The sequence below is a fragment of the Chiloscyllium plagiosum genome, chromosome 34 (assembly GCF_004010195.1).
Source record: "Chiloscyllium plagiosum isolate BGI_BamShark_2017 chromosome 34, ASM401019v2, whole genome shotgun sequence".
In the NCBI taxonomy this organism is placed as follows: Eukaryota; Metazoa; Chordata; class Chondrichthyes; order Orectolobiformes; family Hemiscylliidae; genus Chiloscyllium; species Chiloscyllium plagiosum.
The window spans coordinates 19,422,802-19,438,751 of NC_057743.1; the positions used below are offsets into that span (position 1 = coordinate 19,422,802).

General features: G+C 37.1%; 1 protein-coding gene across 9 annotated transcripts in view; it reads right to left on the reverse strand.

Annotated features, from left to right (window-relative positions):
- The window catches only part of spen (spen family transcriptional repressor), a 104,562-nt gene that overhangs the window by 22,832 nt on the left and 65,780 nt on the right, over positions 1–15,950 (reverse strand). For 3 of the 9 annotated variants that reach the window (XM_043675715.1, XM_043675717.1, XM_043675722.1), the window contains 7 exons: positions 13,082–13,242; positions 7,718–7,918; positions 6,683–6,846; positions 5,274–5,471; positions 3,129–3,242; positions 1,624–1,737; positions 961–1,061 (listed from right to left, as the gene is read on the reverse strand). In XM_043675715.1, coding sequence (XP_043531650.1) covers positions 961–1,061; positions 1,624–1,737; positions 3,129–3,242; positions 5,274–5,471; positions 6,683–6,846; positions 7,718–7,918; positions 13,082–13,242 — 1,053 coding nt within the window. The remainder of the gene's footprint in view (positions 1–960; positions 1,062–1,623; positions 1,738–3,128; positions 3,243–5,273; positions 5,472–6,682; positions 6,847–7,717; positions 7,919–13,081; positions 13,243–15,950) is intronic. The other 6 variants (XM_043675720.1, XM_043675723.1, XM_043675716.1 and 3 more) reach the window with 5 other exon arrangements.

The following is a 15,950-nucleotide window of genomic DNA, read 5'->3' on the forward strand; positions in this document are numbered from 1 at the left end:
ATAATGCAATAAGCTTCAATCTGCAATTTGAGAGGGAGAGGGTACAGTCGGAAGTGACAGTACTTCTGTTGAATAAAGGGAACTATGGAGCTATGAGGGAGGAGCTGGCCAAAGTTCAATTGTGCAATACCTTAGCAGGGATGACCGTGGAGGAACAATGGCGGATATTTCTGTGTATAATGCAGAAGTTGCAGGATCAGTTCATTCCTAAAAGGAAGAAAGATCCCAGGAGGAGGCATGGGCGGCTGTGGCTGATGAGGGAAGTAAAGAAACATATAAAGTTAAAAGAGAAAAAGTATAACATAGCTAAGATAAGTGGAAAAACTGAGGACTGGAAAGCTTTTAAAGAGCAACAGAGGATTACTAAGAAGGAAATACGCAGAGGAAAAATGAGATCAGGGGTGGGTTCTTTACCCAGAGAGTGGTGGGGGCATGGAATGCGCTGCCTGTGGGAGTGGTAGAGTCAGAATCTTTGGTGACCTTTAAGCGGCAATTGGATAGGTACATGGATGGGTGCTTAAGCTAGGACAAATGTTCGGCACAACATTGTGGGCCGAAGGGCCTGTTCTGTGCTGTATTGTTCTATGTTCTATGTTCTAAGCACGTTTATAAAAAGTTTAAACTGGTATATGAATGACAGCAGTTAGAAGCCCAGTGAAAAAAGGTTACAGGAAGGTTTTAGTTTCAAACAATGTCATTAGACACAAAAAAAATGTTTAATCTGTAGAAAACATTTCTTTTCCTTGGACTGTTTTCATTTTACTTTACATGTCATGATTCCTCAACCTTTGCCAAAATTAATTTGACATTCTTGGACTTCACAGTTTAACAAATTTTCTAAACGTTAATTAAATAAAATATTTAAATGCATTCCATCATTTAACATATCTATAATAAAAACCAACACTTTGATATGACTATATTATCATTTAAGAAACTTTTTAGAAACATTTCACTTGCCTTCTCTCAGCGAAGATTTCATATAAATCTCTGATGTCCTGCCCAGAGACTTCCATAGAACGATAAAATGCCAGCTGACTCTCACGATTTGCAAAATCCACCTAAAAAGGAGGAGTCTCATTGTTAGATATTAAAAGTGAAGACAATACTTATTAAAGATGGTAAACATATACAATTAAATATATAATTGCAAAGTTGAACTGGCAGCAAATGTTTTTTTTCTTTAAAAACATGCTTCTGATCCTTATAAGGCATTAAACCGATTTTCCAGTTTTCATGCCAACCACGCCACTTTGAACTGCAGGATGCCAATAACTCTGCTTGTAAAATTGCAGAATGCTAGTTTTAACTTGCTGAGTTTAACCTTCCATTCCCCCTCAATACTTGCTACTATTTCATGCTCTGGTTTTTTACATAAAATGCATCTTGTCTTTTGTCTTGTGCAATGCCATGGAACTGGGGAGGGGTTGGAAAAGGGTGTGCATCTGAGAAGATGGAGAACACTATTGTGTATGTACCTGCGCACAGAGGGAGGGGGAGAGAGAGAGAGAGAGAGAGAGAGAGAGAGAGAGAGAGAGAAAAACAAAAGAGAAAAGAAGGATGTAAGAGTGAAGAGAACAAGAAGTGCATTGTTTGTATCCCCATGAACTCTCTTATACTAACCTTTATTCTATTTCCTCCAATCTTCCTGCCCTTGGTCTCCTGCACCGCAGTTTGTGCGCATTCAATTTCATCGTACAACACCAGAGCCATTCCTTTCTGACGATCCAACACAATCTGTCCCAGGAGGTAAAGAAAGAAGTCAGCTAGTTCCCCAAATAGGAATGGCAAGTAACTGATAGATATACAGCAGAACCTCTCTAGACTATTGTCCTGGGGATCCATACAAATGTGTATAATAAGAAGGGACGAGTAATAGAGATGATGGTTGATATAAATTGCCTGCTAGTAAGACAGACATAAATACAGAGTGTATTATCAGAGATCTTATCAACAGAGATGACAATGAAGGATATACTATAAAAAGCAGGTTTTATAAAGATTGTCCATCAGTGAGTGACCTGCAACAAAATCTGTTATTAGAGAGAAAATGTATCAGAGTGATACAGTAAACAGCAGATTGATAGAAGGATTATAGATATAGAGAATGCTATATTGTGGAGGCAGTGTACTTTGGCTCTGGTTTCAGTTATCTTTAAAACCTTGGAGCAGCTGAAGTGAAAAATAGAATTTTTGAATAAGACTTAGATACTAGTTATTCATTGCAATATCCTTTTCAGAAACTACCTAGAACAATTAAGGAATTATTGTTGTTCCGTCAGTTTTAAACCTTACAATGCTGTTAGCCAAAACCATTATTCTCTGACATCACCCAACATGGATTACAGTCTAAACAGTGGCACTTTATTGCCAATAAAGGTCAATTCCACATATCCACTTCAAATTGCGAAATGGACAGATAACAAGGAACAGTTTCAGACTGTTTCACACAGAGCATTTTGACAAAAACAGCAGAATGGTTGGAAATAGGTAGTGGGTCAACCAACATCTGAAAGACAGGGGACAACTCAAAGCTTCAGGAGGGAACCTTCATTAAAAGTAAGTTCTGTGGTAGGATCTGCACCAAGCCACTGAACTGCTGCATTTCCAATGCCTTCTGTTTTCATTTCAGATTCTGAATGTGTGGACTATTCTTTGTTGAATTGTAAAGAGAAAAAATAAACATGAAATAGATTGTTGGAAGGGTGACATCAAGAGAGGCAGACAAATAAGTTAGCTTCCAGCATTCTAATATTTAAACTGCTTAAGGAAGCAAATGTAGTCCCATTTTGGAACTAAACTGATTAAAACAGGAATTGTAAACTCAAACAAAAAGTCATATTCAAGTGATATGATTGAAATGCTATTTTTCCACTGTAGGTTCTTAGTATATGAAGTGGAAAGCTAACTATATCAGCATGTTCATAGCCATGTACTGTATGTAATTTGCTCCTATCAGAACATGAAATATGGAGTATTTTGGAGAAGAAACCTGAAATCATAATTTTGTCCATAACCCTCTTAGTTACTCAATTTTTCAGAATTAAATTGGAAAAATTATGACATTTTTGCTGCCAGCTGTTAATAAGTTGTGAAAATGTAAGTGAATGGTGCAACAAGACACTTACTTTGAGCACAGGTCCATAACGACAGAAATGTCTGGATAAGTATTGTTCAGTAATGTTTGAAGACAGACCATCCAGCCAGACACAGTTAGTTGGCATGCTCTTTCCAAATCCCAACTGGAAAAAGAGAGAGGGAGAGAGCAGGTGTATTTAACTGTAACAAAACTCACTGACCTGAATACACGAGAACTAAAGCTATATTAGAGATTTTCATATATGTTTAACAAAACTACTTCACTGACCCCCCAAATTTACAAACACTACTGGCCTTCACTGTAAAACACAATGCAGCACAAGAGATCTTCACAGGAGATAACTGGTACAGAAATATGATGCAACTTTATAAATAATGCATATTGTGCTGCGAACATCTTATTCATCTCACTTCCTTTCAGGTATCTTTAGATCATTCAATATTTAACAGCTGAAACAAAGTCTCAGCCTTTCAACATTCTTCTGGAACTGGTCTTTAAATGCACACATTGATTTCAGAAACAATTCAAATTTCTGTCATTCCATTTAGGGTAATGGTTCTCCTTTCCATCAGAGCTGAAATTATTACTCAAAGCAATGACACGAACCCCATTTTTGATAATTTCAGGCCATAATGTGAAGTACTAACATAAAATCATACAGTACAGAAGAAGCCCTTCAGCCCATTAAGTCTGTACCACCAAAAAAAATTATACTACAGGTGCACAATCCTTTATCAGAAATGCTCGGGAGCAGCTAGTTTTCGGAATTCAGAATTTTTCGAATTTCAGAATAAGTGACAGTTTGATTGTGAAATTTTTAAAAATCTTACCAGAGGAGCAGACTCACTGAGTGAAACAGGCCCTGAAACAAAACAGAGGTCTACCACTGCTGGGCCGGCCACCCCCCCCCCCAGGTCACATTTGAGTGACACACATCAAGTGGATGTCAACTTGGGTTAACTGTTCGCACACCAAACAACCTTGTTAATGAGAAAAAACCTTCCAACTTTGGTGCTTTTTGGATAAAGGGTTGTACTACCTGTACAACCTAATACTACTTTCCCACATTAGTGCAACAGTCTAACTGAAAAACATTCTTACATTTGTACAGAAGACCAATATGGTTTGAATAGCATAAGAAAGCAGACATTTCACAGATAAACATTACTCTGGGAATCCCTCAACTTGTTTTTGGACTTATTCTCAATCCTACTTCAGGGATTACATAATAAGTTTATTAACTGAATAGTAATTGAAATAATATCAATAAATTTTTTTGTCGATGCCATCACGTTCACTTAGGCTAACTGAATTTCAACTGATATTTTTACTGAGAAATTGCTCTGATTAGATTCTGTATTAGAAGAATGATGGCCCAATTTGTACTCACTTTCTATACAAGACATCTCATTGGCTAGATTTTGTTTTTACAAGCCATGGAAATTCGTCAGTTAAACGTACTGCAAAATGTGCATCAATTTGGTGAGCCTTTGCTTTTAATTGCAATTACAAAATGTAAGCAAGGGCAGTGGATGCAGGTCATAGATTCTTCTTCCAGGATTTTCCACACAGTGAGTTGCCAATCTCAGCCAAACTACTAATTAAGGAAAAAGTAATTTTCTGAACGGAAGTGAGAAATTCAATCATGAATTTATTGAGATGATTCTGGTACATTACAAGTTATATAGATTTTTTTAATCACAGTTGCCAGGGAGAAATTAATTTGCCAAGTACAGCACATCAGCTGAAGTGTGATACATGCGTGAAAAATAATTTGCAGCAAAGAGGAAAACAAAGCTGACCAATCCTACCAACCTAAATCAATGGATGGTCATTCAGGAGAGACCAGTTTCAGGTAGCAGTTGGACTTGGGCATTCCCCAGAACTCAGTTCAACCTTGCTTGTCTCAACCCCATCTGAGATAGGAACAGTGATGTTTACCTTAACATACTGCTCAATCACAGGCCAGGTTGGACGACCAAAAGTAACACTGATTGCATTCACAGAAACATCTGTGCAGGTTGGACATTCTACCTAACATGCCAAGGAGAACAATATTAAACTTGGAGGGAGGAAATAGAGAAGTAACTCAAGAAAACAAAGGGGAATATTACAAAAGTAAAGTTACAACAAAAAACAGTATACAAGAAATTGTTCAACAGAAAATTCTTACTAATATTTCACTGTGAATTCCTGATAAGTGAATATTCCTGATAAGCAAATGACTGTATTTCTCCTTCCTGACCTTGAGCCGATTATTTCCTAAGTACTCTCCGTCCATTTTCTTGATGGCTTTGCAGACACTTGCAATGTCACAGTACTGTAGGAAGGCGTACTGAGGAACCCCATTTACCTTCTTGATGTCAATATCCTGTCATGTTAAATAAAAAAAATTTGATTTTTGCTTTCCTTGTTGTAACAAATGGGGGAGTGAAAGTAACATTAGTTGTAGTTTAAATACTTTTTCTAAAAGTAAAAAAGTGTACCATGTTAATCCATTGTCATTTGAAATAGGGTTTGAGGGAGTAGAAAGAAAAGGAAGGAGATAGCTATTGAGGAAATACAGTACTACATCTGAATTGTAAGATACCTGCCTGAATAATATATTCAGTGCCTTTTGTCAGTTAGCTGTTGATAAGTTGGTGCAAAAATCAGCCTCATTTCTCCTTGTGGGTGGTGGTGCTTTAGTAATGTTAAAATTCATTACTGATTAAAGATCAATTTCAAACTCCTCAGAATCTTTGAGCCATTCTTCATTTATGACAATTTGGAAAATTGAATACTTTTACATTCTTGTACAAGTCACTTTGCAAAATGAAGCCCTAAGTTTCAATTACACAAATGGTCTCAGAGCCTCACAGCACAGAAAAAGGCCTTTCGACCCAGCGAGGTGTCAGGTCACGGGCCATTAGAGTTTGATGGGGTCCATCTGGTGTGAAACAATAAAATTAACACAAGCTCTTCAATCTCTGCTGCCCATATAAGAACCCTCACCAAGTCCTGCTAATCCATTAAGCTGTTCCTTACTCACCTACAATGGTTACCAGATTCAAAGCATCTTAACTTCAACGTTCTGAAACTCATGTTTAAATCCCTTCACAGTCACACTGTCCTTTTTTAAAGACATAATAGGTGCTATTAAAAATTTATAAATCCTGAACGATGCACTGAAAGACTGTGGACCTGCCCACTTCAAGTATTAGGAGCCTGTCAGAGAGTTGACTCAGTTTCATATTTCCAACATCAGGCACATCATCTCAATAAGTGTGACCGATGTTGTCCACCCGCAGGGATGAATGAAATCACACACACAAAATAAACAACAGATGTAGGTTATTCACTGTGGGGAGAAAAAAAGGATTCAACACAACTCATAAAAATAGCTTGAAATGCAGTAATGTTCTACACATGGCCATGTGCTGCAAAAGTTCTGAAAGATAATCAAAATGGAGGATAAGCAAAAGGTAGATAATGAATGCCTTAAAAAAAACTTTAAATAATTTACACCTCCCAGTGATGGAGTTCTTAGAAGGAATGAATTCCAATCAACACCATAGTGATCAACCCAAGTAACATACATACCACAATTTCCCCGAATCGTTCAAAGATGTTTCGGAGATCTCCATAGGTTGTGGTTTTCTCCAGATTTCCAATAAATAATGTTCTTGTGGCCTTGGGATGAAACTCATCTATTCGGTCATCCAATGGTCGAAATTCATTTTCACTTTCAGTTTCTGCAAGGGGTCCCAAATGAATAAAAAATTGAAAACATTATGTCACCAGAACAAATTTGACAATATACGTTACAAAAGCTATTTCATCATGGGGATGCCATCAGTATCCTTTCTCCAATCCTCATTCATTTCTGTAACAGCTGTAATTAACTAGACAATACGCTGCGCCACATATTTATCAATCACTGATTCTAATTTTACATTATCTTGCAGGATGTCAAGATCAAGCTAACATTCACAGAAAGTCAACCAAGTCACTGATACTTGTAATATAATTCATGGACCATTTAGATCCCTGCCTCTTTATCTGTTGCCCATGCAGATCTTTTCTTATTTTCTGCATATCCAGAACACAATTTACATCCTTCTCAACCTTAAAATATGCCAGGGAAAATATTCCTTCCTCTGTCAAGTATGGGAAATGCTATTAGAGCATACTTGATGCAAAATCCATAAGGGAAATGAAAATACCATCAGGATTATGTACTATAGGTATAGTTTAATGGAACTATTGATCCTACATTTCTTCCCATTGAATCAGATCAGTAACTTTCTAAGTCAGGATTGAAACCAGGCACCCAATAGAAGGGAACCTTGCATGCACATCCACACCCCACTATCCTGCAGTATATTTCCAAGAACTGATTTCCACAAAATATTTCAGTGGGCTAAGCACTGGAACATCAGGAGTAACAACAATTGTCTATGCATCTTGGTGTTTCAGCAAGATAAAAAAAGAATACACAACTGATTTGCAAATCCAAAAAATAAAAATAATTCAAAACTCAGATATTCCTTATTGTCACTATGCCTTTGCCATGATGTGGTCTATACTTTCACATCCTTCCTCTCAAAACTTTGCTGCTGCTCAGTAAACACCTACCTGGGCCTGTCCACGCAGTAACTTCAATCTGCATACCAAAAAATAACTTCCCCTTTGATGCATTCATGGCCTTCTCTTGGTCTTCCTGTTGTCGAAAGAATACGAGACCATAGCGTTCTTCAGATGCACCATGGATTTGCACAGATGTTACTTTCCCATACTTTTTAAATTCATGGAAAAGACCATCTTTAAGGCTTGTATCTAAATGCAAAAATGAAACCTTTCAGTGAAAATATGCAATACAAGGTATCTGCCCTTCAAGTTAGTTAGCTATTTCCAATTTTAAAAACATGCTTCTGATCTGGGCTAGAAGGTACTCTTCATTTTTAGTGAGTGCCATCGGAGAGCTACCAAAATCTTGAGACAGGCTAGTATTAGTCATTGATTCAGGAAGTAGAGAGACAATGACAACCTCTGTTAAACTAATTGGAGGGAGAAACTGAACCAAGCTATCCAAAGTGACTTGTGACAAATAATTTTAATTGCTGGAGCTTCCTCTATTTCAAGTCAGATCTTTTCTATACACTTCAGTAAGCAATTGGTCAGCAGTTTAATAAGTTAGAAATGCAGTGAAGATTCAGATCTCCAAAAACAGAAAATCTCAAATGTAAAATTGCAATTTCTATATGAGTATTATTTAATTATGGCCAGTTGAGAGATTATAAGGTATGCCACTCTTCTATTATACAAAATTTACAATTTCCATTGCATACTTCTGTTGAAATGAAGCAGGCATCAACTTTGCGAGCCTTCACTTTAAATTCTGTACACTGCCTTTGGCCCAATTATCCAGTTTCAATTTATTCAGAATATTTTCAGATTAAGCATGAAAGCTGTGAACTTTGGACTATTTTAATTTCCAACAACATTCAACTAAATCATAAGAGATAGATTACTTAGGCTTTTAATAATCACAAAAATTAAGTCTGATTATTACATAATTAAAATTGCTTGAAATGCTAGAATACAAGCATGCAGGGTTAAAAGTATACGTACTGGATGTAGGTTTGCTCGTTGAGCTGGAATGTTTGTTTTCAGTTGTTTCGTCACCATACCAGGCAACATCTTCAGTGAGCCTCCAAATGAAGCACTGGTGGTGTAGCCCACTTTCTAGTTATATGTTTGAGTTTCCTAGGGCGTGTGACACCATTTCCTGTGGTGATATGATTTCCTGTTCTTTTTCTCAGGGGGTAGTAAATGGGATCCAAGTCAATCTGTTTGTTGATAGATTTCCGGTTGGAATGCCATGCTTCTAGGAGTTCTCGTGCGTGTCTGTTTGGCTGGTCCTAGGATGGATGTGTTGTTCCAGTCGAAGTGGTGTCCTTCCTCATCCACATGTAAGGAAACTAGTGAGAGTGGGTCATGTCATTTTGTGACTAGTTAATGTTCATGTACCCTGGTGGCTAGTTTTCTGCCTGTTTGTCCAATGTAGTGTTTGTTACGGTTCTTGCAAGGTATTTTGTAAATGACATTAGTTTTGCTTGTTGTCTGTATAGGGTCTTTCATGTTCATTAGCTGCCGTTTTAGTGTGTTGGTGGGTTTATGGGCTACCATGATGCCAAGGGGTCTGAGTAGTCTGGCAATCATTTCCAAGATGTCTTTGATGTAGGAGACAGTGGCTATGGTTTCTGGAGATGTTGCCTAGTATGGTGACGAAACATCTGAAAATAAACCTTCCAGCTCAGCGAGCAAACTTACATCCAGAACCTCAACCTGAGCTACAAATCTTCTCAAAACTCACAAGTATATGTACCATTTGTTCTTTCTCATTTTCCTGTTAAATGTTTCCCTCACATCCAAAAATATTTCGTCCTTACTGGGGTATAACTTTTGAAATGGCTTTCAGGACTTGCAAAACTGGCCATTTTTCAAATGTAATCTGTACAAGTGCTGCCAGGCTATTCAATAATGTGGGGTCATCAACAGATTCCACCCTCATCCAACTGTTATACATGCATTTTCAGCAGGGCTATTAGACAAGAATCACAATCAGGAAATGTGGCCCAATTTTCTATAACATGGTGGACTGTAGATTGACTTTGGCCATGCTAACAAACACCAGCTAATTACAGATACAGGGAATTAAATCTAGAACTGTGACCTACATAATTGTTTTACTCTTTGCCTAAAACTGTTTTGCCACCAGCGTGCTTTTGCCGAATGTTTTTGTAATGACATATTCTAATATTCTGTTGCAGTGTTATTTTTGATTTTCAATATGCTATAAAAATTGGAAATATTTGATATGAATTGGCAAATGCTTTTTAAAATCAAGTCTTTATTTCCATCTGCTTAACTTCAGGGCACACTAAACAGTTCAAATATGCTTTCATGAACAGAATGCAGGATTGGACCATTTGGTCCATCAAGCCTGCTCTGCCATTTCATAATATCAGGGAGGTCTTGGAGAATATAAAAAGGTGACAAAATCTCCAGGACAAATCTAATGTATTCCAGAACATTGTGGGAAGTAAGTGAGGAAATTGCGAGAGCCCGTACAGAAATATTTGGATCATCTATAACTATGGATGAGGTGCCTAATGACTGGAGGGTAGCTAATGTTGTACCTTGCTTAAAGAAAGGTTGCAAGAAGAAACTGGAGAATAACAGACCTGAGAGCCTGACTGTGGTTGTGGGTAAATTGTTGAAGGCGACTATAAAACAAATAGGACATTTAGAGAGGCAAAAATTGATCAAGGATAGTCAGCATGATTTTACCCAAAGAAAATAGTGTCTCACAAACTTAATCGAGTTTTTTGAGGAAGTTACCAAAAAGATTGAGAGCAGAACAGTTGACATTGTTTACTTTGACTTTAGTAAAGCCTTCAATAAGGTTCCACATAGCCGACTAATTAGTAAAATTAGGTTACATGAAATTCAAGGTGAGCCTGCCAATTGGATACATAATTGGCTTAACAACAGGAAACAATGGGATGGAGGGCTGCTTCACGGACTGGAGGCCAGTGACCAGCGATGTTCTACAGGGATCATTTCAGAATCCTCTTTTGACTCATTTATATAAATGATTTTGAATTGAATTTACAAGGCATCGTTAGTAAGTTGTGGACGACACCAAAATGAATGGCACAGTGGACAGTGAAGAAGGTTTTTGAAGATTACAAATGGGTCAATAGGCTGAAAAATGTCAGATGGGAGTTCAAATCTAGACAAATGCGAGGTATTGCACTTTGGTACAACAAGTAAGACTAAGGCTTATACAATTAATGGTAGGGCCTTGGATAGTGTTGTAGAACAGAGGGACCTAGGGGTGCAGGTATATAATTCTTTGAAGTTTTTGTCACGTAGAGGCAGGGTGGTTAAAAAGATGTTTGACACACTTGCCTTCATTGCTCCGTCCTTTGATTATAGGAATTGGGAAGTCATGTTGAGATTGTATAGGACATTGGTGAGACCTCCTCTGGAATACTGTGTCCTGTTGTGGTCACCCAGTTCGAGGAAGGATATTAATAAGCTGGAGACGGTTCAGAAGAGATTTACTAGGATGTTGCCAGGAATGGAAGGTTTGAGTTATGAAGAAAGGCTGGGACCTTTTTCACTGGAGTGTAGGAGGTTGAGAGATGACCGTATAGAACTTTATAAAATAATGAGTATAGATAGTTAATGGTAATTCTCTTTTCTCTAGGATGGAGGATTTCAAGACTAGGGGGCACATTTTTGAGAGGAGGGAGATTAAAAAAAGATATGGGGGCACTTTCTTTAAAAAAAAAAAGAGGATGATTTATGTGTGGAATTAAATTCCTGAGGAAGCTGTGAATGTGGGTACAATATCAAAGTTTAAAAAACATTTGGATAAGTACATGAATAGGAAAGATCTGCAGGGATATGGTCCAGGATTAAGCAGGTGGGACTAGTTTAGTTTGGCATGGACTGGTTGGACTGAAGGGTCTGTTTCTGTGCTGTATAACTATGTCTGAATGGACTGTGCCTTCAAATCCTCAATCATGTCTACTGCTGGTCAGCTTTCAACCTTCCCAAGAACCTGTCCACTTCTGCCTTACAAATATTTAAAGACTCTGCTTCCACTGCTTTTCAGGAAGAGTGGTCCAAAGACTCCCATCCTTGACGGAAATAATTTAGCCACATCTGTTTTAAACGGGTAACCTCTTAGTTTTAAACAATGATCCCTAGTTCTAGATTATTTCATAAATGGAAACATTCTTTCCACACCCAACTGATTTCCCTTAGGTGTCAATCAAATGAAATTTTACATTTCTGAACTCCAGCAGATACAAGTCGAGCTGGTCTCACCCTTCATTTTGAGGGGATCTGATTAGTCCAGATATTAGTGTAGCAAACTTTCACTTCTTTTCTTAAATAAGGTGACCAATGTTGTACCAATATTCCAGATGTGATCCCACCAGAGCTCCTCATAATTGAAACATAATCTTTCTACTTTGTGTCCAAAGTCCCTTTGCAATAAGGGATAGCACTCTAACTTGCCTAATTACTTGCTGTACCAGCATACCAGTTTTCCATGATTCATGCACTAATACAATCACATACCCAAGCATCTCAGAGCTCTACCATCTCTCAACATTTAATTTATAATGCTGCTTTTATTTTTCCTACAAAACAGAATATCACGTTTTTCCACACAATATTCCACTTGCTAGATCTTTGTCCACTCACATAACATATTCATTCCCCTTTGTAGCCTCCTTGGATCCTTTTCACTTATTTTCCAATCTATCAGCAGATTTTGATTTTGTAATTTCCACAGATAAACTGCACGATTTCTTCTTTTCCTCTACAATTTAAGTCTAATTTATATTTTTCCTCAGAAAATTCTAGCTAAAGCAGAAAGACTTTGCAATGCTCACATGAAAAATTGAAGAAGTCACAGTGAGTACAAATAGCCAAGAAGCTACCAACTGATAATTTTAAACTGGATTGAAGTGCCTGATTTAAAAACTGAAAACGATTTGTGCAGTGAAGTTAAAATACTGTTAAGCGTCACATGAAGGAACTCATCTATTGTAAACTATGTATAATCATTTCCAAAAAATAACATTACAGTATTCCATAAATTAAAATATTCTGGCCTTTAAAAAAATTCAAAATTGGTTGCCAGGTGGTTCTTATAACTTTTTAAAAACCATGTCAGGTTTGTTCCAGAAACTGAGTTAAATTTAAGCAAAAAACTGTAGGTGCTGGAGTTCTGAAATAAAAATAGTACTAGAAAAACTCAGGTCTGGCAGCATCTTTGGAGACATTAAGGTAATATTTGGAGTCTCATTTGACTTTTCTTCAGAACTTTAGAAATTGAGTTATGTCGAATAGAACTGGAAAAAACATTTCAACTCCTGAAAGTTCAAATTGCTTTTAGACACAGTATTTACTCACCAGTAGAGCGTACAGGCAAATTTTGGACTTTGATTCCATAGCTCTTACGTGGTTCATCCTTTTCCACAGGTGTTGGGAGTTGAACTGGCGGTGCAGGGACTGCAGCAGACTGAACTGATCTTGCTGGAGATTCATCACTGGAACTGCTGCTAGAATCACTACTGCAAAGGAAAGCCATTGGTTAGAAGTTTGAATTGACCGACTGCTTCCAGTGATATATTTGTTCTTGAACCATAAAATGTAAGAAAGATTCTTGTTTGGCAAAATGGAGGAGGATATTACTAGCTAATGTTCGATATAAATGTGTATAATAAGATTTCCACCATAGCTGTGAAATAGAGAACATTAAACTTCACTTAAACCTCAATCATGCAATGAGGTGGCCTAAGATTTTGCTGAAGGCAACTACATGTACATAAAAATTTACAGCCTCTCAAAAGCTTAATTTTGAGATGTCAAGAATAATATACAAATAGGTTGCCCAGCAGTCAGATACAAATTAGATCATTTACAAGGTAACCAGAGATATAAAATACACCACGTAACAATGTTAGATACATAAAAAATTATTAATATCTTTAAACAGGAGTCCCACACTCAAGAGCTCACCTCCAAAATTGGAATTGCAATTAATTTTATAACTACAATAGATCTAATAAATAGAAACTGTGAAACAAAGCTTGTTGGGTTCCACAATATTATTCAACATTGTTATTGAATGTGGCACGGTCGCTCACTGGTTAGCACTGCTGCCTGACAGTCAGGGACCCAGGTTCGATTCCAGTCTTGGGCGACTGTGTTGAGATTGCACATTCTCCTTGTGTCTGCGTGGGTTTCCTCCCACAGTCCAAAGATATGCAGGTCAGGTGAATTGGCCATGGAGTTGGGTGCATTAGCCGAGGGAAATGGGCCTGGGTGGGTTACTCTTCAGAGGGTCAGTGTGAACTTGTTGGGCCAAAGCGCCTGTTTCCACACTGTAGGGAATCTAATTTAACCATCAGAATTGTTTTTACATTTAAAATGTTATAATATATAGAATTCTACACATCATACTATGAGATCTCTTCAAGAGTAAACAGCCTGTGTTTTTCAGGAATGCAAATATATTGTTGCATCTTTATAAATTCCTTTCAAGCAAACCACATAAGCACTTATGACAGGAGTCAAATGCAGTGAAGATTCCAGCACTGAGACTTATTCAAATGTAGTCAAAGAGGCAGAGTGATACAGCATAGAACAGGCCCTTCAACATGCACACATTGAGCAGTTCACATCTACAATTCTTATCTCTATTCTAAAGAAATAATAATTGATCCGGTCAGGGTCGAATGGGAAGAATTCTGTTAATCATAGTCGTAATTTGTAGTTATGGGCCAAAGGGCCTGTTTCCACACTAAGTAATCTAATCTAATAACCAATTAACATTATTTTCTTTTAACTGCATAGGATTACATGATGAAATGTTAGCCAAAGCAGTTGAGAAAAATAAATTTAGAATCTGTAAGCCTAATGGCTCAATATTTCCAGTGAGGGTAATCTCCAAAACATTGCAGACAATGTAACTTTGCACAGACTGTCCCTACACTGCATATGTATGACTTGGGAGCACAGGATCAAAGTAGTAAATCTCAATTAACCTACTACCTTAAGTATCAGTCATATTAACTGACTCCTAACAAAATCTGTTGATGCTGTATTCATCAGGCCTTTCATAAAGGGAGATAGACAAATATCTTATCGCTTAAGGGCCTGCATACAGTAGAGATCAAGTACAGACTGAGGTAATATTCGATGATGCAGAACTGTTAAAGCAACATGAGTTGGGGAAGGGAGGGTTTTGGAGGACAGGTGATCAGGGATTTAATATTGAAGGTAAAAATTGAATTAATTTTTCTGAAATTTAGTTAATTCAATTTCAGGTTTGCAGAATACAAAATTGGAGGTTAGAGTTCACAATAGAGCAGAATATATTTTGGCTCTTAAAAGAACAAATCCATTGGGGGCCAAAGAACCTTTTCTTTTATTTTGTTTTTAACATCCTAACTAACGTGCTTTTGTAAAATTAGTGTTAATTAGGGGTAGAGAAGAATTAATTGGTATAAAGTAATAATTGGATCCAACTGGCAAGGCAGCTAAAAATACTCAGCTAGAACAAAGTCAATGAAGGACTGCATCAACGATGTGTTAATGTTACTTTTTCTTCCAGGAATCTCCCCTGTGTCAGATTCCTGCACATAACGTAAACTGCTCTAGTTACAGCGTTGTTTAATCCCCAAACATTAACAACCTTTTAAAGCCATCGAACCTTATTTGTTCAAATATTAATCATCATTCCAACAGAACATTTTAGGTGCGACAGGAATTAATTCAAAGATAGCTGAACAGAAAAAAACACACTATGCTATTCTAAAGCAGGAATAATTGCCAATACTATATATAATAGATTATCTAGTATTCATGTTATCAAAGTGATAAGTGACATGAAATTTTTCAAATGTTAACTACTGACTGGAATCTGCACATGTAAAATTGAATGGCTAACTACTGAGAAGGTAACTGAAGACCAAGGTCTCCTGCTTAAAGAGAGTTCTGGAGTGAATAGAAGATTTTCAGTGTATCTGTAGGCAAGCAATTGAAACTAAAATTACCATTTTGCCCTTGCAGCCTAACCAAGTTAATCATGTGATATGTTCCCCATCTGGCAATATTTATTTACTACACAATAGGTTGTCCCAATATCTGAGCTTTTCAAACTAAAATCCAATTGTTATTCAGTGAAATCAAAATACATTCAAAATTAACAAAGAATACATTTTCTGTTTTATTTCCATTTCAATTCTATTTTCATCCAGGTATGGTTATGGGGGCA